The sequence below is a fragment of the Schistocerca gregaria genome, chromosome 6, assembly GCF_023897955.1.
Source record: "Schistocerca gregaria isolate iqSchGreg1 chromosome 6, iqSchGreg1.2, whole genome shotgun sequence".
Taxonomy (NCBI): Eukaryota; Metazoa; Arthropoda; class Insecta; order Orthoptera; family Acrididae; genus Schistocerca; species Schistocerca gregaria.
The window spans coordinates 123065221-123089017 of NC_064925.1; the positions used below are offsets into that span (position 1 = coordinate 123065221).

At 42.3% G+C, this 23797-nt stretch overlaps 1 protein-coding gene across 1 annotated transcript in view; it reads right to left on the bottom strand.

The window, feature by feature from the left end:
* Positions 1 to 19345, bottom strand: part of LOC126278749 (testis-specific serine/threonine-protein kinase 4-like) — a 160464-nt gene extending 141119 nt beyond the window's left edge. The window contains exon 1 of the mRNA XM_049979025.1: positions 19342 to 19345. Within this exon, the coding sequence (XP_049834982.1) occupies positions 19342 to 19345 (4 nt within the window). The remainder of the gene's footprint in view (positions 1 to 19341) is intronic.
* Positions 19346 to 23797: the final 4452 nt, after the last annotated feature.

A 23797-nucleotide genomic window follows, 5' to 3' on the forward strand; every position in this document is an offset into this window, starting at 1 on the left:
CCGGAGGAGGTTCGAGTCCTCCCTCGAGCATGGGTGTGTGTGTTTGTCCTTAGGATAATTTAGGTTAAGTAGTGTGTAAGCTTAGGGACTGATAACCTTACCAGTGAGGTTCCATAAGATTTCACACACATTTGAGCATTTGAACAATATCTAACCAGTGCTCGGTACTTACAGAAATTTGTCAGACTTGTTTTGCTGCACTTGCAACAGGAAAGTGATGAGTTGTTCCAACCGGATAACGCTCGCCCACACACCGCCTGTGATACTGAACGTGTTCTAGAAGAACGTGCAGCAACTTCCTTGGCCAGTACGAACTCCAGACTTGCCAGTCGAGCACGTGTGGGATACGATTGGACAAGAAGCTACTCGCACGACTCGGCAGCCAACAACTGACAACTCCTACGTGATCGGGTCGAGCACGCGTGGTATAACGTATACCTGGACAGTATTCGCCATCCGTACGATCGACTGCACGCCAGAGTCAGTGCCTACATTGCCGCCCGTGAGGGCTACACCATGTACTAATCTACATCTACATCGACATTTATACTCCGCAAGCCACCCAACGGTGTGTGGCGGAGGGCACTTTTCCTGCCACTGTCATTACCTCCCTTTTCTGTTCCAGTCGCGTATGGTCCGCGGGAAGAACGACTGTCTGAAAGCCTCCGTCCGCGCTCGAATCTCTTTAATTTTACATTCGTGATCTCCTCGGAAGGAAGTTGCTGCACGTTCTTCTAGAACACGTTCAGTTTCACAGGCGGTGTGTGGGCGAGCGTTATCCGGTTGGAACAACTCATCACTTTCCTGTTGCAAGTGCAGCAAAACAAATCTGACAAATTTCTGTAAGTACCGAGCACTGGTTAGATATTGTTCAAATGGACAGCAAGCTACACTGCGATGCGGAGCGCCTCTCTTGCAGAGTCTGCCACTTGAGTTTGTTAAACATCTCCGTAACGCTATCGCGCTTACCAAATAACCCTGTGACGAAACGCGCCGCTCTTCTTTGGATCTTCTCTATCTCCTCCGTCAACCCGGTCTGGTACGGATCCCACACTGATGAGCAATACTCAAGCATAGGTCGAACGAGTGTTTTGTAAGCCACCTCCTTTGTTGATGGACTACATTTTTTAAGACCTCTCCCAATGAATCTCAACCTGGTACCCGCCTTACCAACAATTAATTTTATATGATCATTCCACTTCACATCGTTCCGCACGCATTCTCCCACATATTTTACAGAATTAACTGCTACCAGCGTTTCTTCAGCTGACATATAATCATACAATAAAGGATCCTTCTTTCTATGTATTCGCAATACATTACATTTGTCTATGTTAAGGGTCAGTTGCCACTCCCTGCACCAAATGCCTATCCGCAGCAGATCTTCCTGCATTTCGCTTCAATTTTCTAATGGTGCAACTTCTCTGTATACTACAGCATCATCCGCGAAAAGCCACATGGAACTTCCAATACTATCTACTAGGTCATTTATATATATTGAGAAAAGCAATGGTCCCATAGCACTCCCCTGTGGTACGCCAGAGGTTACCTTAACGGATAACAACATGATGTGTTCTGTTTGCTAAAAACTCTTCAATGCAGCCACACAGCTGGTCTGATATTCCGTAGGCTCTTACTTTGTTTATCAGGCGACAGTGCGGAACAGTATCGAACGCCTTCCGGAAGTCAAGGAAAATAGCATCCACCTGGGAGCCTGCATCTAATATTTTCTGGGTCTCATGAACAAATAAAGCGAGTTGGGTCTCACACGATCGCTGTTTCCGGAATCCATGTTCATTCCTACAGAGTAGATTCTGGGTTTCCAAAAACGACATGATACGCGAGCAAAAAACATGTTCTAATATTCTACAACAGATCGACGTCAGAGATATAGGTCTATAGTTTTGCGCATCTGCTCGACGACCTTTCTTGAAGACTGGGACTACCTGTGCTCTTTTCCAATCATTTGTAACCCTACGTTCCTCTAGAGACTTGATGTACACGGCTGTTAGAAGGGGGTGTTTCAGCACAGCTCGATACCTGTTGCCACAGAACCGCTTGTGCTATTGATCAGCAAATGTAATCCTTTCGTGTACTCCATCTGCGCTGTGGAAACAATAAATATTGTCAAGTAGAAGAAGGTGTAATTAGATGAACGATGAACACCAACTTCACTTAACGAAGGTTTGTTCAGCACTTGCACATACAAGAGCGCGGAGCGAACTGCTTCTGGCTAGAAAACATACGGTACGTATACAGTTACAGAACATTCCAACACAATGATTCTTGAAATTTGTGGGTACTTCTATGATGTACTCGAACCGAATATAGAAATTAATATTTTACATTTCAGGTAAATTTTGAACTCACGACCCTGCATGCAACAGTCTAGTATCATAACCACTACACCACGGTGACTGTGCTACTCGACTTAGTCTGCGACATTGCTCCCTCCGTAAGAGAACAGCGTGTCAGGAACGAGTCATCGGTCCTGCATACTCCGACTCCCGGTGACTGATGTTCGCCCTGGCAGTGGTGGTTTAGAACTTCTCTTGCCACTACGCTCTTCGTCACCTTTCCGCTTGTTGCCTGTCGCTGGAGTTTCGAATTAACTCTGGGTTGCAAGATCCTTATAGGGCTTCATTCGAAGGACATGGGCCGAAATGAAAACCTCCAAAAGCGTGTACAAATTTTTTGCCTGTAGTGCATATGACCTGGAACTAATACCTGTTGGGAACTGGGGCGTGACGATAACGTGCCAGTATTTACAGATGAAGCAGGATTCACAAGTTATGGCGTAGCAAATTACCACAAAAAGCACTTTAGGGCAGATGCAAGTTTTGTATCGACCACTAAGGCGAGGCCTCAGAATCGCTTCATAGTCAGTGTACGGGTAGGAATTTTCGGTGGCAGACTCGTAGGGCTGTTTACATTACCAAACAGACTTTGAGGTGCTGTTTATCACAGATTTCTGTGCGATGAATTACCAGCGCTAATGGAGAACATTGCTGTTGCAGGAACACAGTGCATGTGGTTTACGCACAATGGAGCATCATCCCATTTTCTGCTTAACGTGTTATATCACCTCACCACAACGTTTCATAAACGATGTATTGGTCAGGAAGTCAAGTAGCATGGCCTCTCCGTCAGCTGCATTTGAATCCGTTGTATTTCTGGCCATGGTGACATTTACAGGCGCTAATGAATGTCTAACCTATCGGCAACGTGCAAACGTTACAGGAGCGTGCGAACAATGCATGTGACAGAATCTGAATGAAGCTACATGTATTTGAACAATAGAATGGGTCACTGCGATGAAGGGCGAAGGATGTCCCAGAGTGAGTGGCAACGACGTGCAGCGCTTCCTGTAGTGTCTACTTTCGCGTTACAGGCACTTTGGCCCGTATCTCGACTGTACTGTTTTCTCGACTTATCATCATAGGATCTTTTCTTTTCGTTTTTCGTGTTGGAATATGACACATTTTATTTTAAAACACCCTGTATAAGTGCAGTCATTTCTCGGGAAGATACCTCTTTAGCCAATTTACTATTATAAATGAAAAGCACAAAACTGTGACTCTGCAATAGTAACTAATAAGTCGCTATTGTAGATTTTCGGCTTATTGCGCTATCATCAGACTGCAGTTGACTATCGTCATCCATGAGGACACGGTACCGGTGAACAGAATTGGAAAACATATAACACAAGGAGAACAGGTGCAAACACAGAGTAGGAGAAAATGTTAAACAGTAAATAAATGTAAATGGATCAAACCAGAAAGTAATAAGACTAAACATCGAAAAATATATTTGTACGTCCGTTTGTGAGTGTGTGTGTGCGTGTGTGTGTGTGTGTGTGTGTGTGTGTGTGTGTGTGTGTGTGTGTGTGTGAGAGAGAGAGAGAGAGAGAGAGAGAGAGAGAGAGAGAGAGAGAGAGAGAGTGTAAAAGAAGCACAGCATGAGACACTCAGCTGACAGGCTGTCAACGTGGTGAAACAACCTAATAACCTAAGTACGTGTAGTAGTAATGGATATCGTTGGCAGTTGTAACAGGAAATGGATAAAGTAAAGAATATCAGTAACTATGCAGAACCACACTTCTTGCAGTTAAGAAGTACCGAATTCGTACACAGTATAACTTAGTACACTGCTTGAGAGAAGCTGGCATCAGTGGAATAGGCAGAATTCCTTAACGTCACTCCCAGCGTCTTCCACTTCGAGTGTTAATTAGACTGGGAGTATGTTTAATAATACAGAACAATTTGGAGCACAGTTGCAATCACAATAAATTGAATAAATACAGCAAAAAATGCTGGAATAGAATGAAACAGACTCTGAGAGACCGACCCCTCCCCTCTCTATGCTGAACATTCCGCTCGTCAGTATATTCCAGAAGAGAGCTGCTGATATTGAAAGTAGCTTGTTTGTATGTTGGCAGCGCTATAGACTTTGTTAATATCGCTGACAGCGCTCTGCGTGCTCGGCAAGAGATTCTGTGGATGGATGGACTAGCAGTTAGCAAATGGTTAGGTAAGCATATGGACATGGTTCTCTTAGTGGAGACTGTGTTGGTAGGACACGCAATGTAAAGAGAGATGGAATGATGTGTTTATTAGAAAATATACAAGGGAATGTATGATGATGAAAGTTGTTGATAATATTTGGGTAGTGGAATTATTAACAACTATACAATTTTTGGAACTGGATGTCACATGAATAAGGTAAAATTTTCTAAATATATTGATTTCAACGGATGGCTGCTGGCCATCTTTAGAAGGACTACAGTGGGTCTGCACCTTTGCTGGCTCACTACTATCATAATCTCTACCAAGACTACAATGTGTCTCCTCTGTGGTGACCGACCGATTCCACCAAAATGGAAATGAGTGTATGGCGCCGTTGGCCAGGAGGCCCCGATTCTTGGAAGTTCATCCACCAAGTGCAAGTCTTATTTCACTCGAAGGCACAGTGGGCGATTTGTGACGAGGATGAAATGATGAGGAGGACAACACAATACCCAGTCCCTGAGCAGAGAAACTCTCCAACCCCTGGGAATCGAACCCGGGCCCTCTTGCCTGGGAGGCGAGCACAATACCACCCAGCTAAGCACGCGATTCCACCAATATTCTTTAAGACTTCGACTGATACTGCTGTGGGTCTGCTCTGTTGTCACCCATTACCAATCTTACGACACCATTTCAAATCTTCATGGCAAGAGTCAGCACTGTGTTTCCGTGTGGAGGACAACACTACTTCTTCAGGACTGCGTGGTTGGCCGGCCGCGGTGGTCTCGCGGTTCTAGGCGCGCAGTCCGGAACCGTGCGACTACTACGGTCGCAGGTTCGAATCCTGCCTCGGGCATGGATGTGTCCTTAGGTTAATAAGGTTTAAGTAGTTCTAAGTTCTAGGGGACTAATGACCACAGCAGTTGAGTCCCAGAGTGCTCAGAGCTATTTTTGAACTGCGTGGTTGTGCACTGCTTACGCCTGCCTTTTCATATACTGCTCAGCCTTTGTGCGTAAAACTGGCGTAGACTTCTCTTCTGATGAATTATTGGGACTATCTTTAGGGACTGTGTGGAGAATTTGTACTTTACTGACCAACAGCATATAACTTAACCTTTCTGTACCTCTGCTCTACTTGATATTATTAATATAAAAATTTCAACAAATCAGCGTAGGCCACTACCAGAAATAATCTGTAAAATTTTTTGATGGGGCGCAGGGGAGCGACGTAAGTAGCCTGTTTTTATGTTGGCAGAGCTATGGACAGTGTTAATATCGCTGAAAGCCTTCTGCGCCCTAGCAAGAGATTCTGTGGTTGGACGGACCAGCAGTTAGCGAGTATGGACATGAATTTCCTAGTGGAAACTCTGTGTTGGTAGAATATGCAATGTAAAGTGAGATGAAATGATGAATTTATAAGAAAATACGTAAAGAAATGTATGATGGTGGAAGTTGTTGATAATGTTTGGATAGTGGAATTATTAACAACTATATAATTTAGGGAACTGGATGTCACATGAATAAGGTAAAATTTTCTAAATACATTGTTTGCTCTTCAACAGAATCTTTTTTTTGTGTCCTAATAGTTAGAGCCTATAGTAGTTAGAATCTTTTTATTTAGCTGGCTGTTGTTGCTACTTGCTGTACTTGCTGTAGTTAGTGCTATGAAGATTTTCTGTGAGGAAAGTGAGCCATGAAAGAGAATGGAGTTTCCACTATCGGGATTTGTGATTGAAATGAGTTTAGGCAATTAACAGAGTTGGAGGTAGTTTCATATTTCTTTTAAAATGACTGAGCACTATGAGACTTAACATCTGAGGTCATCAGTCAACTAGAACTTAGAACTACTTAAACCTAACTGACCTAAGGACATCACACATATACATGCCCGAGGTAGGATTAGAACCTGCCCCCATAGCGGTCGCGCGGTTCCAGACTTAAGCGCCTAGAAGCGCTCGGCCACACAGGTCGGGCACATTTCTTTAATTTCATACTTTTTGGATTTGTATTGTTGTTAGGATTTCTTACAATTCAGGGCCATTCTTTTGTGTTAATTATTGGAAGTCATGTTGTCAATGTATAGGAGTCACATTATGTTGGGCTTGTTTATTGTGGGTAATAAATGAATAGGTTAAGTCTGAGTTGTCTTTGTCAGGGAAAATTCTGTAGGTCTGTGTTTCATAAAAAATAATTGAAGAGGTAGTTTCAATATCTCTGAATAAGTTCGCATATAAGACGGCTTCAACGTTTTCATTTAGACGTAGCGCTGATGGTTCCTCGTACGGCTATCGCGACTCCACGTGTCGCGGGCAACACGTCACATGGGGATGGCCGTTGCCCCACTACAGCAGATAAATACATAGCCTGGCGGGTAAATCAGCGCGTCTGTATTGACGTACGAACACTACACATGAGAAGCAGGCCATAGGCTGTACTCTGCATACACATGAACAAATTAACTTTCACGAACACTCGGCTTTTAATTTTTGTTCTCTGTGGCGCATTGTTCCTCAATTAAACTTACAATACAGTGTCTGAAGAAAAAGAGGATAGCGCTCAGAATGGAATGCGCTCGAATGAAATGATACTTTTCAGGCTGAGACGGTACGTCGTGTTATTTCAGTGATTATAACGTCGAGTCAAATTTATAAAGAACTTGGCAGTGTGAACCCACGTATCAGTACTGGAGGTCAACAGCACCACGGAATTTTCGATGGCGCTAGTGTCGCGCCTCACGTACAAGCGCACGTTCGCAGCCAGTAGCAGTGTCACGTTTTAAATGTAGATGCGTCTGATCACCTTTATTAACTCTGACATCAATACAGTGAATAGCAACAAATCTACAAGTATTACACAAATAGATACACACTACTGGCCATTAAAATTGCTACACCACGAAAATGACGTGCTACAGGGGTGAAATTTAACTGACAGGTAGAAAATGCTGTGATATGCAAATGATTAGCTTTTCACAGCATTCACAGAAGGCTGGCGCCGGTGGCGACACATACAACGTGCTGACATGAGGAAAGTTTCCAACCGATTTCTCATACACAAACAGCAGTTGACCGGCGTTGCCTGGTGAAACGTTGTTGTGATGCCTCGTGTAAGGAGGAGAAATGCGTACGATCACGTTTCCGACTTTGAGAAAGGTTGGATTGTAGACTATCGCGATTGCGGTTTATCGTATCGCGACATTGCTACTCGCGTTGGTCGAGATCCAATGACTGTTAGCAGAATATGGAATCGATGGTTTCAGGAGGGTAATACGGAACGTCGTGCTGGATCCCAGCGGCCTCGTCTCACTAGCAGTCGAGAGGACAGGCATCTTATCCGCATGGCAGTAAGGGATCGTGCAGCCACGTCTCGATCCCTGAGTCAACATATGGGGACGTTTGCAAGACAACAACCGTCTGCACGAACAGTTCGACGACATTTGCAGCAGCGTGGACTATCAGCTCGAAGACCGTGGCTGCGGTTACCCTTGATGCTGCATCACAGACAGGAGCGCCTGCGATGGTGTACTCAACGACGAACCTGGGTGCAAAAATGGCAAAAAGTCATTTTTTCGGATGAATCCAGGTTCTGTTTACAGCATCGTGATGGTCGCATCCGTGTTTGGCGACATCGCGGTGAACGCACATTGAAAGCGTGTATTCGTCATCGCCATACTGGCGATCACTCTGCGTAATGGTACGGTGTGCCATTAGTTACACGTCTCGGTCACCTCTTGTTCACATTGACGGCTCTTTGAACAGTGGACGTTACATTTCATATGTGTTAAGACCCGTGGATCTACCCTTCATTCGATCCCTGTGAAACCCTACGTTTCAACAGGATATTGCACGACCGCATGTTGCTGGTCCTGTACGGGCCTTTCTGTATACAGAAAATGTTTGACTGCTGTCCTGGCCAGCACATTCTCCAGATCCCTCACCAACTAAAACGTCTGGTCAATGGTGGCCTAGCAACTGCCTCGTTACAATACGCCAGTCACTACTCTTGATGAACTGTTGTATCGTTTTGAAGCAGCATGGGTAGCTGTACTTGTACACACCATGCAAGCTCTGTTTGACTCAATGCGAAGGCGTATAAAGGCCGTTATTACGGCCAGAGGTGGTTGTTCTGGGTACTGATTTCTCAGGCTCTATACACCCAAATTGCGTGAAAGTGTAATCATATGTCAGCTCTAGTATAATATATTTGTCCAATGAATACCCGTTTATCATCTGCATTTCTTCTTGGTGTAGCAATTTTAATGGCCAGTAGTGTACTAGTGTGGCGTGTACACGTTACATATTTGAACATAAGACAAGCATTTCATGTCCAAGTGAGTGTCCACAGCCAATGGGATCATCGAATTAAAATGGGGGCCCCGCAGCGGCGTTATTAACCAGCCACATTTAACATAAAGTACAATGAAGCAAATAAAAATCTCATTGTTGTTCCATTAGAAATGTTGCATCGTATATGTGCATCGGGTCTTCCAAAATTCTACATACATATACAGTTTACACACATAAAACATTTAAAATACAGTACATATCGTTTGTTTAGTAAAAAAACAGGTTGATAGTCCCACTAAACAGCGTCTGACGGCACTACCACCTCTCGTCAAACATGACCACATTGAAATCGTGTTGTCCTGGGAGTGCTGCTGTCGTAAGTCACAGAGGACGAATACTTAAATGCGGATGCTCAAGCATTTTACATGGTTCTAAACAATTTTGCGCTACTGCTCATTCATGCTGCATGAACAACGTTTTTCGTACGGTGCCCCTATGATTACGCCAGCATCACACCAGACATAATTTGATAACTAATGCTAATCTAATTACAGATGCACTTAAGTACTCTCCTTCGAAACATTGTTTCAAATTCAGACATTATGATCTAAAATATTTTCTAGCTTGACATGCATATCTAACCACGGATTACATTAAAATGGTACGATATCCACTACAAAGCGCTCTCGTGCGAAACGTAGTGCTACGTGTCATATAGTGTGCAGTATTTCCTATTTATTCGCTGTGAGACCACCATACACTATTTTGGGTACCTAATGCAGTCGTTCAAAATTGAAAACGTCATTATGTGTTACCTACATGCGAAAGCCTACATACTCTCAACTACAAACGAAATAAAATTAAATTAAAATTAAGAAATAAAATATAAAAAGTCAAGAAATGAAATTTTAAAAAATGCCTCCGGCCTCTGTATATGAGCCTTTTTGCACGTCATCTGCACGCTTTATCTAAAAATCATTTAGTCCTAAAGATCTCCCCATGCAGACCCCTCCTAATACTCTTGCATTACCAGTTATCAACTATCGTGAAATGGCAGTAGAGACTCAGACGGCTATGTTGACATCCGGTTTGATTTTGACTTGATAAGAGGCACGTGTATATTGTGGAATTAATTTTGCAAACATTTACAAAGCATATGTTGACACTTTGATGTTTATTACTAAGAGCAGGCACTCTCACTGCAGGCTCATTAGGCCAGGATTGAAAATGAACCTTGTAAAGGAAATGAAAATATTGTGATTTAATCGCAGAGGTGCTGAAAAATTGTTCCAGTGACACACCAGAGAAATATCTGGTAAACTTTTTATCTTTGAGAGACATAGGAACAATTTCGCCCTTCGTTTTTTTTTGTTTCTTGTATGAACGACTACTTTTTGTTCTGATGGGCTGGTGGGATGTCGTACTGTCTAATTACTAGTGTGTGTGTGTGTGGTAAATGAATGAGTTAAAAGACGCAAGATGTGTTTTATATTATTTTCATCGCACAACAAGCCTTATTCCCATGCCTATGGAGTATTTATGTTAAGCAGAGAAGGCGAGTTTTAGATGGAACCGAAGATCTTCAAAACGGCGCTGCTCAACAATAGAGGCCACGGGGAATGATAGAACGTACGTGCCTCTAATCTGAATGTACGTTCGCAATCTCCGAGTGTGTTACGACGAAATTATTTCACAATGAAAATTTCGCATCAGACCGCAACCACTCGCACGCGAATGTACGTACCCTCTGAATGTATCTACTCAGTCACGCGCGTTGTTCAAAAGCTTTACTTTTAATATTCAGTGGATTACATTTCCGAAATTAATTTTTGTTTATGCTGCAAATCGTACTTCACGCGAAGTATTTATTACGTAAGTTTCAGGCTCAATTTAATAATAAAAAAAAGGTTCCGAATAATAGAAATAAAGAATAACAATCAAACAAATCAAACCTAAATAAACAGAAAGAGGGAACGTTACAACCTGTAAGGTTTGAAACTAGTCCATTAATATAAATACTGCCACTGCTGGCAGAATCGTTAAGGAACGGTTTAAAAATGTTGAAAGAGACACGTGCCATGTGTGAACGAGGACAGATTGTTCAAAAATGGCATCAAAATGCTGTCGCATGAGAGGTAGCACGTGAGGTTGTAGGATGTCCACGGGGTACCGTTGGCCCGTAAGTCACCAGTAGCCATGATCTGAAGTGCTACCAGATTGTTTCCCACAGGACTATTGATATTTTTAAAAATATCGGGAATCCGCTATATCGATATTTAAAAAAATTACCACTATCGGCTCTCGGTATATCGAAAAAGGATATCGTTATATCGATATAACAACGGAAAACATAACGACATACCAGCCTATAAAAATATAGGGTGCACATTGTAAATATACTGCCGGTTTTAGAGCTGGATATTTAAGTACGAGAGTTCTAGGCGCTCCAGTCTGGAACCGAGCGACCGCTACAGTCGCAGGTTCGAATCCTGCCTCGGGCATGGATGTGTGTGATGTCCTTAGGTTAGTTAGGTTTATGTAGCTCTAAGTTCTAGGGGACTGATGACCACAGCAGTTAAGTCCCATAGTGCTCAGAGCCATTTGAACCATTTTTGAAGTCTGTCTGTCCACCTTAGAGCAAGAATTGAAAGGAAAACGATCCATGTTGAAGCTTGGCGATAACCTCTTTGCTAGCAAAGGTAACTGCATGTAAGTGGCGCAATAAACGATGTCCGATGGGTCCGTCGTTCGGTTTCGTCACATATCGGATTTGTTAGGAAACGGTTCATTTCGACTCCCCTATTTTTTGAATTTCTGGCAACACCAGTCATCTAGAAGCTTTAGTGTGAAAATAGCACAGTGGAGCTAACCGTTCCAGTTTTTACTGGAAGCGCCGAGCGCCGCTTACGTCAGCATTTCCTCTCACACGTCTCCGTCCACGGCAAACCAATCTTGTTGTCATTTAGATTTTTGTTTATCATTTTCAGCACCTGTTTTTGAAGAATGCCGATGTGAAAAAATAGCATACTAGTAGCGTTAAAAATTATTTTGAACGCGGCTGGTGTGATAGTTCTTCACATCAGAAATAATGTTATTCCATTCTCACATCCCAGTGCAACAGGACATCTTTTGTGTCACCTATGCTTGCTTCACAGTGTCAAAGAGAGAGACTGGGCGTGATGACAGCTCAAAAAGTAGTAACATTTCTGCACACAGTGAAAGTAAAATTATGTTCTACTTCAATATCAAAAGAACAACATCAAATTTTTACCGAAAATTGTGAAAAAAATATAATAGTATATGATGGAAAATAAAAATATCGCTACTCTGTATTTTCGCTCTGTTATCGATATTTCGCGCGAAAAATGCTACCAATATATATCTATTTGTTTGGGACAAATGTCGATGTTTTATCAACAGCCCTATTTCTCATACTGTGAAGCCAGGCGTAACACCTCTCTGCCTGTCCAAAACATTGGAAGAATGCGACCTCTGACCAGATGGCCGCCATACTCACCAATTGTGGCCATCAGGGTAGTTCACCAATGCGATTCGTCCGTGAACGAAAATGACGCGTTTTATCACTAGTCCAGTCACGGAAGCATTCCGAAGGCAGTCGTTTGTGATGTGCTGTTCAAGGCGTCCTACGTATGGGACCGTAATACCTTAGGGCTTCTGACTCGAATATCCCGCTCTTCCTAAAGTACAAAACTTACGTACAAAAAAATAGATCGATCGGCAGTTCATAGCGTGTCACTGAAGCCTTCGTTATTCGAACACTACTGTGTCTGTCTTTCCTGGAGCTTTGTTTTGATTTGGAATTTTATGTCACTGTGCGAGGTTATGTAAGATGATTATGGTTTTTTTCATCGACGATGATTTAATTTCACTTAACATTTGCTGTCCAGAGCATTTTCCGACATCGGTTTTTTCCAGATTTTGGTTCCCTCCCGCTGCGTGATTCGCGACTGCGGCCTGCCTTGCTAGTGTGAGGCTGCGACTCAAACATATGGTACTCTGGGGAACTGTCGCCGGATCCAGATACTCTGAGACGTGCAGCGGTATCCAGCTCATCTCCTAGTTTAATACTTCAGCCATTTTCAGTCGCTTCTCGGAGGAGGCTGAGAGTGCAGCTCTCCCTCCTGCATCAGACCGCATCAAACGAGCTTGGGTCAGCAGACGGCAGCAGCTGAAGACATACCACTCCAAAGGCAGAGATATGATCCAGCTGCTCGCCCTCAATAATGGTGGTGCACTCTGGCAATAGGCTAAGGGATAATTTTATTGAGATACTGTTTCAATTTCCACCAGAGTCAACCTCTGGAAGTATCTTATTTCAAACTCTGTCGAAATCGAGACCGGTATGTTGTCTTAATGATGCCTTCGCCAGGCTAAATTCGGATGATTCCTTGACTGATCAAATCTCAGAAAGATCAAGTAGTCCGTTTAATGGGACACCTAGTTGTGGTGTTCGGTTATCCGTTTGTAGCAAGTGGCTGTAGGATCGAAGTTCCACGTATCGTTCTTGAACGGTTTGTGTCGTTTGTTAGACGTTTGAAAGTCTACACACTGACGGCACCTCCCCCCCCCCCCCCTCACACACACACACACACACTCTCTCTCTCTCTCTCTCTCTCTCTCTCTCTCTCTTTCTTTCACATACACACACACACACACACACACACACACACACACACAGTCACTTTATGAAGCACCACATAAACTTGCATAGAACCGATCGGAGCAGATATCTAAGTAGAGCGTGAAACATCGCTTAAGATTCATGTCTGCTTAGGATTCGAGTTTCGAGGACCGATTTCCATCACTGGGAAGGCTTTCCAACGTGTGAAAGCTTTCAGTAAAACGAGTAGAGGAAAGGTTCTTATTATGCAATAGTTTCCTAATATGAGACACCCCAACTGTGCTCATGTTAGGATTTGCACTCTGGTGGAGAGTTTCTTAAACACGTCTATTGCGTGCCAGATGACGACACAGCGAGTAGGACGCCACAGTTGAGCCGGACACAATACATAGAGGTTTATACAAAATTTCTTGTGATTGGAGTTTTTGCAACATCGGTGTTAAGACAATATTTCAACTTAAAGCTGAGTGGATAGTACCGCACTCTTTTATTGTTGTTATTTGTGACGGAATTACCTATAATTATTGACAATTAGGTTCATTTTCCAGCGAACGTTGTTAGCAAGTGCGTGATTCTTTGTGTAAGATGGCGAAATTCTTAATATGCGATAGTATGGGGATCCAAATACACGAGAGTGTCGTATATTACGAAACCTATCGCATATTGGGGGAACTCGTTCTCTCACGATTTGTTATATGTAATTTACACAATACTATCCCGAGATACCAATATTTTATCATTTATTGTAGTAAAATTTTGGCAACTGCGTTTATTTTATTTCGATTAAATTATCATCAACAGGGATTACTTTGATTAGTCTTATGATCAGAAATTGAAATGTTTTCTGGAACTTTCTTTCAAGGTAGTATTTTGCTCAGAAGTTGATCAATATTACTCCATATTCAAAGTGCTCCGTTCACAGTACTTATAAAAAATAATCTAACAAATAAAATCATAGAAGTTGAAGTCCTTTAAGAAGTATTTCTGATTATTGTATTTATTCCTTGTGGTTGGCATTGGCACCTAAAAGGAAAACGTCGGATAAAGACGCCATGGTTCGTGCCATTACATTGCGAGAAACGGCGAGATGGAGTACTTAAAAGCCTCAAAAGTTTTTGTTGTGCCAAAACGTAGTTTTGAAAGGTATGTGAAGGATAAAACTCGTACATCTAAGAAGCTGGTTGGTGTTAATCTTGGCAGAAGGCCAGTTCTCTCATCTCTGCTGGAAGGTGAACTAGTAAAATAATGCCTTGCAATGGAAGAGCGATTTTATGCTCTTAAATGACTTCCAGTTAGCTGTCGGGAATAGGCTGAAGAATCGCTTCAATCCAGAAAAGACATAAGCAGGAAAGAAATGGCTCCGAGCTTCCCTTAAGAAACATCCCATTTTCTTCAATGATAACTTCTCAGGGTCTTGCAGCAGCAAGAGTGAAAGCTTTCACTCCAGAAAATTTGGGGAGATTGTTGATTTTTACGAATCTGTGCTATCTCAAGTCAACCATAACCCGCATCGAGCCTTCAATGTTGACGAAACTGGGGTGACGTCTCTGCAGCACAAACACAGCAAGGTTATTGCTGTGAAAACGAAGAGACAAGTTGCTGTCTTGACTTCAGCAGAAAGGAGATATCTCATCACAGTTGTAACGAGTATGAACGCAGCTGGCATTTATGTTCCACCACTAATCGTCTTCCCAAGGAAGAATATGAAGCCTGCGGGATCAATATCAGCTTGTCATCCAAGTGGCTGGATACAAACTCACATTTTTACTCAGTGGTTTGATCATTTTGTGAATCATGCAAAGCCATCTTCAAATGACCCTATCATTTTGATTCTTGATGGGCGTTATTCCTACACAAATAATGTCGATGTGTTGGATAAAGCACGTGAAAACAATGCTCATAATGTGTGTTTGCCACCTCACAAAGCATAAAATGCAGCCACTTGACGTCGGGTTTATGGGGCTTTTGAAAACCTACTATGCTCAAGATGTACAAACGTGGTTCGCAAGTAACCCAGGTCGTGTTATCACCCCATTATTAATAGCCAGGTTATTTGGGGCAGCTTACAGCTAAGCAGCAACAATGGAAGCATTAGTGAATGCCTTCATAAAAACAGTTCTCATCCCACGTAATAGATACATCTTCAGGGAACATGAATTTTCAATTCATCGCCATGCTGACACTCTTCAAGAAAGAGATGCCAAAAACGAAAATGAAACTACTGATGGTGATGGTCAAGCTGTCAGCCCGGCAGACATCAGACCTCTCCCACACATCGCAAAACCCCCTGCAGATAGTCAAATAGGTCAAAGATCGAGTTCGTGCTCTGCTGCATTACTAACTTCAACTCCTTATGTGAAGCAATTGCAAGAATCTAAACATAAGAAATCAGAGGCTGAAGCTAAGAAAGCAGCCAGAAAGTTATTTGGGGAGAGGCTGAAGCTAAGAAAGCAACCAGAAAGTTATTTGGGGAGAAGAGTGGAAAATCTTCAAATGTTAGACCTAAAGCAGAAGAATCGTCTAGTGACTCGGCATCCAATGTCCATCTTGATGACAGTATGGATTCAGGCATCAGTGATGACGATGACGCAGAGTGTATGTTCTGTACTGGGCGCTTTTCTTAAGACAAACACGGGGGCAAATAAGCACAATGCACAAAATGTTATCGCTGGGCTCATGAAGATTGCGGTGTCACAAAAAACAGTTTTGTCTGCCCAGGAAGTCGTAAATACAAACCTAAGTAGTGTGAAATGAGTGAAGGATAACAGAAATGAATGAACATGTAAAAATTTTATACTCATATTTCATTATTCTGTAATAAAATAGCCGGTCGTAGTGGCCGAGCGGTTCTAGGCGCTTCAGTCTGGAACCGCGCGACCGCTACGGTCGCAGGTTCAAATCCTGCCTCGGACATGGATGTGTGTGATGTCCTTAGCTTAGTTAGGTTTAAGTAGTTCTAAGTTCTAGGAGACTAATGACCTCAGATGTTAAGTCCCATAGTGCTCAGAGAAATTTTTGTAATAAAATAATTAAAGCAAAATATTATTACTGTCTCATATTACGAAACCTTGATCGCATTTCTACGAAATTCCTTGTTTGTGGAGATTTAATAATTACTCTGAAAGATTGTTTATTATTGCAAATACGATAATTGTATGATAAAATTAAATAATGCAAGATATTATTACCATCATAGAAAATACAATTGCCCTTACTCTTAGGTCTTTCAAATGGGTATACAAAAGTGTGTCCCATATTAGCCACCTTTCCTCCGCGGTGACCTCCTCTCATAGAACGCAGCGCAAAACGGACACTTATTAAGTCTTGTCCTCGGATTTCAGTGTATCCCCCTACACCCTTCAACATAAAGCGAGGACCTTAATGGGTGGAATGAAGAGTGGGAAGAAACACGATGGCTGAAAAGCAAACAATAATATAACGTTTTTACAATAGGCCCGTCTCTTCCCGTCCCCCTTCCCCGTGAAGTTCATGGTTTACAGACTGAATATGCGTTTTCCTCACCGAAACTTCCCCAATCACCTTCAAAGGATATTTACTAGAGAACCCCCAATTTATTCGTGTTACGCATCATCGCAAAATGAGTTAAATTGTAATTTGTCTCTGTGTGAGTGTTATGATGGTATGACGATCGGCAATTAACTTTCTTCAAATTAAAACATCTATCTGTCTTACAAAACAGCTGGCCACCCGACTCCAGTGGGAGGTTGTCACTCCAACGGCTTCCAGGAACAGAAGAAATGGATTTCCAATATTTGTACGACTACTGACAGAATTTAAAAAATTAAAATGTTTTCATAATCTACTAATTCGTGAAGCATATTCTCACGTTAAGGTTTAACGCAAGGCAAGTATCAATTTTGAGAAACTGTGCATATATCTTGAAACAGTGTAACAGACAGCGGACAAATTACTCGACTATGTTCATCCAGTGTTCGAGAAATACAGCACTTAGTGACTTCGAACAAACTTTACATATAATTCAGATACCTTCCACAATTTTTATCGCTAACATGGCTCACAAAATAATGGAATGAAATTTTTTTTTATCTTTTACTACATTTTCGTTGTCATGCACAAAAATTTAAGCATCAGACATGACGTTTTAGATTTTTAGTTTTTTTCTGCTAACGCTTTTCACAACACGTTTCTCATACGGTATCCACATGTATCACTGAATGTATGGCAGATAGGTCAGGAGATACGGCGTCATAAAAATTAAGATACGTGAAAAAGTAGCTTTTCTAAGATTTTACATGATTAACTTTAAACATTTAATACATTAATTCGTTTTTAAAGCAATCAGATGTTGGATGCCGCCTTATGCTAGAGAATTCCATTATGTAAAAAGCTGGGGGGTGGGGGAGTAGGGGGAGGGGAGTGTTGCCGGTTTCCTATTATTACCAACACCCTCGTATCAGGAAATGTGAAAGTGTAACAATGGATTTTTTGAGAAATTGTAGCCGAGGCATACATTTATCACCTAACATGCGCGTTTTTTGAAGTAACATAAATTTATTGTATTCGTCAGACATCCCGCTAATGTAATATTGTGATGACTGCGTAGTATACCAGTCGGCAATAAAATTTCGTAACAAACCTTGTCACTCTACTCCCCACATTTTGCACTCACCAATTTCCTTCTGTTGTGACTGTAGAAAATTTTAATTTTTATTCTTGCTTTTGTGACCATAAAATGGTTCAAATGGCTCTGAGAACTATGGGACTTAACTTATAAGGTCATCTCTCCCCTAGAACTTAGAACTAGTTAAACCTAACTAACCTAAGGACATCACACACACATCCATGCCCGAGGCAGGATTCGAACCTGCGACCGTAGCGGTCGCGCGGTTCCAGACTGTAGCGCCTAGAACCGCTCGGCCACTCCGGCCGGCTTTGTGACCATAATAAGAGTCCAGGCTCCATTGGCAAACATCCAGCCGACATTAAGAAATAGCCCACCAGGACGTAGGGGCAAGGTAAGCGGCGGAGGCTGCCAAGTATGGCTTGTTGATCAAATAAATTAGTGTTTGACTTCCTGCCAGAGGAAGCAGCATGATTCAAACTTGCGCAATGGAAGACGCAAACACCAGGGCGATAATACAGCAAGAGAGAGTGTCAGTCACATGTGGAAAAGACTCGTGTGGAACCAAATTAAGTTGTGTGCAGCTAGAAATGAAAGTGTCGTGTGGAACCGAAGGCATTCTTGCGCAAGCCGACTAATTAGAAACGAGAGTGTCGTGTGGAACCATAGGCATTCTTGTGCAGTCCGATCACTTAGAAATGAAAGGATAGTGTGAAACAAATTAAATCCTATGCACCCAAGTACATGAGAAATGAAATAAAAGGCCAGGCAGCGGAATAGCTATAGGCAGAGAATCTGATGCGGATTCAGAGCCAGTGCCGGCCGTTTGGAGATTCAGCAACGAGTCGCCAGCGGGGCCGAGTAGACCCATAGCAGCCGATAAAGACTTCAACTACCAGAAGACGGTGATAGAGTCCGGTGAACATTCAGGAACTGCAGGTCAAGTAGGATTTTTAGAGTTTCATAGGAATAGTGTTGAACACAGACTGTCAGTCTTTGTCTCAGTTACTTAGAGAGCTTTCAGTGCTAACCAAGAACAAGTGATTACTTTGTACTTGTTTCTTATATGTACCGCCAATTAGCTTTGAAGTAGCAAGTCCGAATAAATAGACTGAATCTTACTAATGGGTTTATGGTCCAACACCTCACATAAGTGTATGTGAGAATAAACTTTATAGAAACTAACCAATCTTTTCTGCCTATTGCAATTCTGTAACCTATTTTCAGGAAACTTATTTGCTTCAAACCAAGGGGACCTCTCCCTCTCATCTCAAATATAAAGGTTGACAGCAATTTATAACTAACCCATTGTCGTTAACGTCTCGATTGCGCTACGCAGTTCGCACTTACTTCATTCTGGTATAGCGACGCTGTGCTGGAACGCGACACTTCTTTTTGGTACTCAGAGTCCCTCTGTTTATACGCTGATGAGCCAAAACATTAATAGCTTGTTTGTCCGTCTTTAGAACGAAATACATTACTCTTACTGCGTATCGGGATTGCGACAGGTGTTTGGTAGGTTTTTGGGGGTATTTGGCATTAGAGTCTAAGCACAGCTCATGTAATTCGCATAAATAGCTGGTCACTGATTTGCGTATGCGGTGATGGCGCCCGATGGCACCCCATATGGGCTCCATAGGATTTACATCTGCCTAATTTGGATAAGGAGACAACAAAATCACTATAATGCTCCTAAAACCTCTTCTCGCCCCGAGACATGGACAATCACACTGCTCAAATATGACATCGCCGTCGTATAAGACATCACGCATGAAGGGACTCGGGTGGTTGGCAGCTGTCAGTGTGTCTTCGAAGACTATCGCAGGTCCCACGTAAGCGCAGGAATATGTCTCCCGTAGCATAACACTGTTCCCACCAGCCTGTGTCCGTACCGCGCTGCACTTTTCGAGCCGCCGTTAACCTCGATGTCGGCGTTTGTGGAGATGACCATAGACCTAGTACAGCAAAAACGTGATTCACCCGAAGAGCCGACACGTTTCCACCGAACGACATTCAAATCCCTATGGTCTCGTGCACACTGCAGTCATAATTGTCGATGTCGTTCGGTTAACATGTGAACACGTAGGGATGGTCTGCTGCGGAGCTTCATGTTCAACAATGTACAATCAACTGTTTGTTCCAAAAGTCCCCCCCCCCCCCCCCCTTTCAGTGGGGATACCACAAATCGCCTGCTTTACAGAGCAGAGAAGCCTCCGAACCTCATGTTCTGTGAAGAGTTGTGGATGTTCAACCATTTAAAGCCTAATGGTAGTTCCACTGTCCTCTACCTCTTCCCGTAGATGCTCACGACAGTAGCACGTGAAAATCCGACCAGCTTCACCGTTTTCGAGATACTCGTTCACAGGCTCTGTGTAATAATAATTTGACCTTTTTTCAAAGCCGCTTACCTTAATGGATTTCTCCATTTGCAGCCCATATCTTCGGTATGGTGATCGCCCTTCCGTGTCTGCTCCGCTTACTTATTTCTGTTACCGCGTCACGTGACCGCAAAGGGACCAGCTGTATCCAGCGTCGCAGTGGGCAGTGGTCACAACGTTTTCGCTTATCAGTGTATGTAGCTTCCTTTTACACGCCGCGCATGTCAAATATCTCACAAGTCTTTAACATATTTCCCACACATCTGCATACGTTTTTCACCCATACAGGGTGTATCATAATTGATGGTGTAAACGCATACAGTTGAAAGTACACGATACTAGAAGCAAAAAAGTCACAGCAAACATTGGATCGAAAATGCATACCTTAAGAAATACGAGCAATTTTTCATCTCGGATACTGTGAAACAAATCTCTTCTACTTCAAGTCCTTCGGTTTCCATATTTCGGGAAGTGATAGTAAGGATCAAAATAAGAAAAACATGTCCAGCAAACATGCGCTCAAAAACGCATACCTTAAAAGTTACGAGCACTTGATCATTAGAACAGTTGTGTTTAAAAGTAGCAACGATGAACAAGTGCTCATAGCTCTTAAGGAATGCAATTTATAGAGCACATGTTTACCGGACTTTTTTTCTTGTTTTGGGTCATACAACCAGTTCCCAAAATATGGAAAGCAAAGAACTTGCAGTAGAAGAGATTTGTTTCACAATGTCGAAGATCGTAGCTCTTAAGGTATGCACTTTCGACCCTATGTTTACTCAGACTTTTTTGCTTCTAGTATCGTGTACTTTCAACTGCATCTGTTTAAGCCATCAATAATGATACACCCTGTATGTTTAGCGAATTTCACCCCGTCGTTTTGTCAGGATCATGTTTACGTCGCCTCTTTTATTCACATTCCCAAGCCTAGGAGTAGTAGTGGTATCTGCACATAATATTTTTATAAAAATATTTCGTGTACGTAACAAAATTATATTAAATTCTTCCACGAGTTCCTGAGTTATGTTTCAATGTCCCCCCTTTTTTACTCTTTGTGGCTTCAGCTTTCGTGAACTACGATTCATACGACGATATAACTTTGCAGATAGATTCAGTGGTTTATGTGGATACTATCTGCAGAGTGTGCTGCAAATAAATTTAGTAACGAATAAGTAATAAATTAAAACGTCACCCTGTATCTTTCTCTTCCTAGGCTCATAATTTGATTGGTGGGACGTGACCCACACAGACAGCTGCACGGTGCCAGTCACAGTTACACGTGGCAGTCACATGAGACAGATGGAAAAAAGTAATTTCTGCAGCATAGTGTAACAGCCTTGGCAACATGTGGGCTGAACCACTCTATGCAAAAGCTCTCACTTAAGATCTGATTCAACAGTTTGATACATCCCCTTTGAAAAATTATTGAATAAACCTCGACGCTATTTGATTTTCACACAGCTGAGCAAAACTGAACGTACTCAGGCATTACTCTCTTTATTTATTCTAATCAACACTTAACTAACAGCTTTTGTGACCATAAAATGGTTCAAATGGCTCTGAGCGCTATGGGACTTAACTTATAAGGTCACCTATAACTTAGAACTAGTTAAACCTAACTAACCTAAGGACATCACACACACATCCATGCCCGAGGCAGGATTCGAACCTGCGACTGTAGCATCTCGTGCTCGTGAGGTAGCGGTCTCGGTTCCCCCGCCCGGGTTCCCGGGCTCGATTCCCTGGGGGGTCAGGGATTTTCTCTGCCTCGTGGTGGCTGGGTGTTGTGTGATGTCCTTAGGTTAGTTAGGTTTAAGTAGTTCTAAGTTCTAGGGGACTGATGACCATAGATGTTGAGTCCCATAGTGCTCAGAGCTATTTGAACCATTTTGAACTTAACTGACACACAATATTTTTAGTGCAACGTAAACTGACTTTCAAAAATCACTACAAAAGAATCGCCCTGACTAACAATAACCTATAACTTTCATGAATCACTTAACACACAAAAAACTTCGTTACTCGAACTACTGTAATACAGCGAGCGCCACTACTGTCAGCTAAGTAAAAGATTCTAACTACTGGAGGCACTAACTACTGATAGGCATAGTTATCAAATTAAAGATTTCGACAGAGAACAAACAATGTATTTGTTGTTGTTGTTGTGGTCATCAATCCTGAGACTGATTCGATGCAGCTCTCCATGCTACTCTTTCCTGTGCATGCTTCTTCATCTCCCAGTAATTATTGCAACCCACATCCATCTGAATCTGCTTAGTATATTCTACGATTTTTACTCTCCACGATGCCCTCCAATACTAAATTGGTGATCTCTTGATATCTCAGAACATGTCCTACCAACCGATCCCTTCTTCTAGTCAAGTTGTGCCACAAACTTTTCTTCTCCCCAATCCTATTCAATACCTCCTCATTAGTTATGTGATCTACCCATCTAATCTTCAGCATTCTTCTGTAGCACCATATTTCAAAAGCTTCTATTTTCTTCTTGTCCACACTATTTATCGCCCATGTTTCACTTCCATACATTGCTAAACTCCATACAAATACTTTCAGAAACGACGTCCTGACACTTAAATCTATACTTGATGTTAAGAAATTTCTCTTCTTTAGAAACGCTTTCCTTGCATTGCCAGTCTACATTTTAGATCCTCTCTACTTCGACCATCATCAGTTATTTTGTTCCCCAATAGCAAAACCCCTTTACTACTTTAAGTGTCTCACTTCCTAATCTAATTCCCTCAGCATCACCCGACTTTATTTGACTACATTCCATTATCCTCGTTTCGATTTTGTTGATGGTCATCTTATATCCTCCTTTCAAGACACTATCCATTCCGTTCAACTGCTCTTCCAAGTCCTTTGCTGTCTCTGACAGAATTACGATGTCATCGGCGAACCTCAAAGTTTTTATTTCTTCTCCATGGACTTTAATACCTACTCCGAATTTTTCTTTTGTTTCCTTCACTACTTGCTCAATATACAGATTGAAGAACATCGGGGATAGACTACAGCCCTGTCTCACTCCCTTCCCAACCACTGCCCTCCTTTCATGTCCCTCGACTCTTATAACTGCCATTTGGTTTCTGTACAAACTGTAAATAGCCTTTCGCTCCTTGTATTTTACCCCTGACACCTTCAGAATTTGAAAGAGAGTATTCCAGTCAACATTGTCAAAAGCTTTCTCTAAGTCTACAAATGCTAGAAACGTAGGTTTGCGCTTCCTTAATCTAGCTTCTAAGATAAGTCGTAGGGTCAGTATTGCCTCACGTGTTCCAACATTTCTACGGAATCCAAACTGATCTTCCCCGAGGTCGGCTTCTACTAGTTTTTCCATTCGTCTGTAAAGAACCAGCGTTAGTATT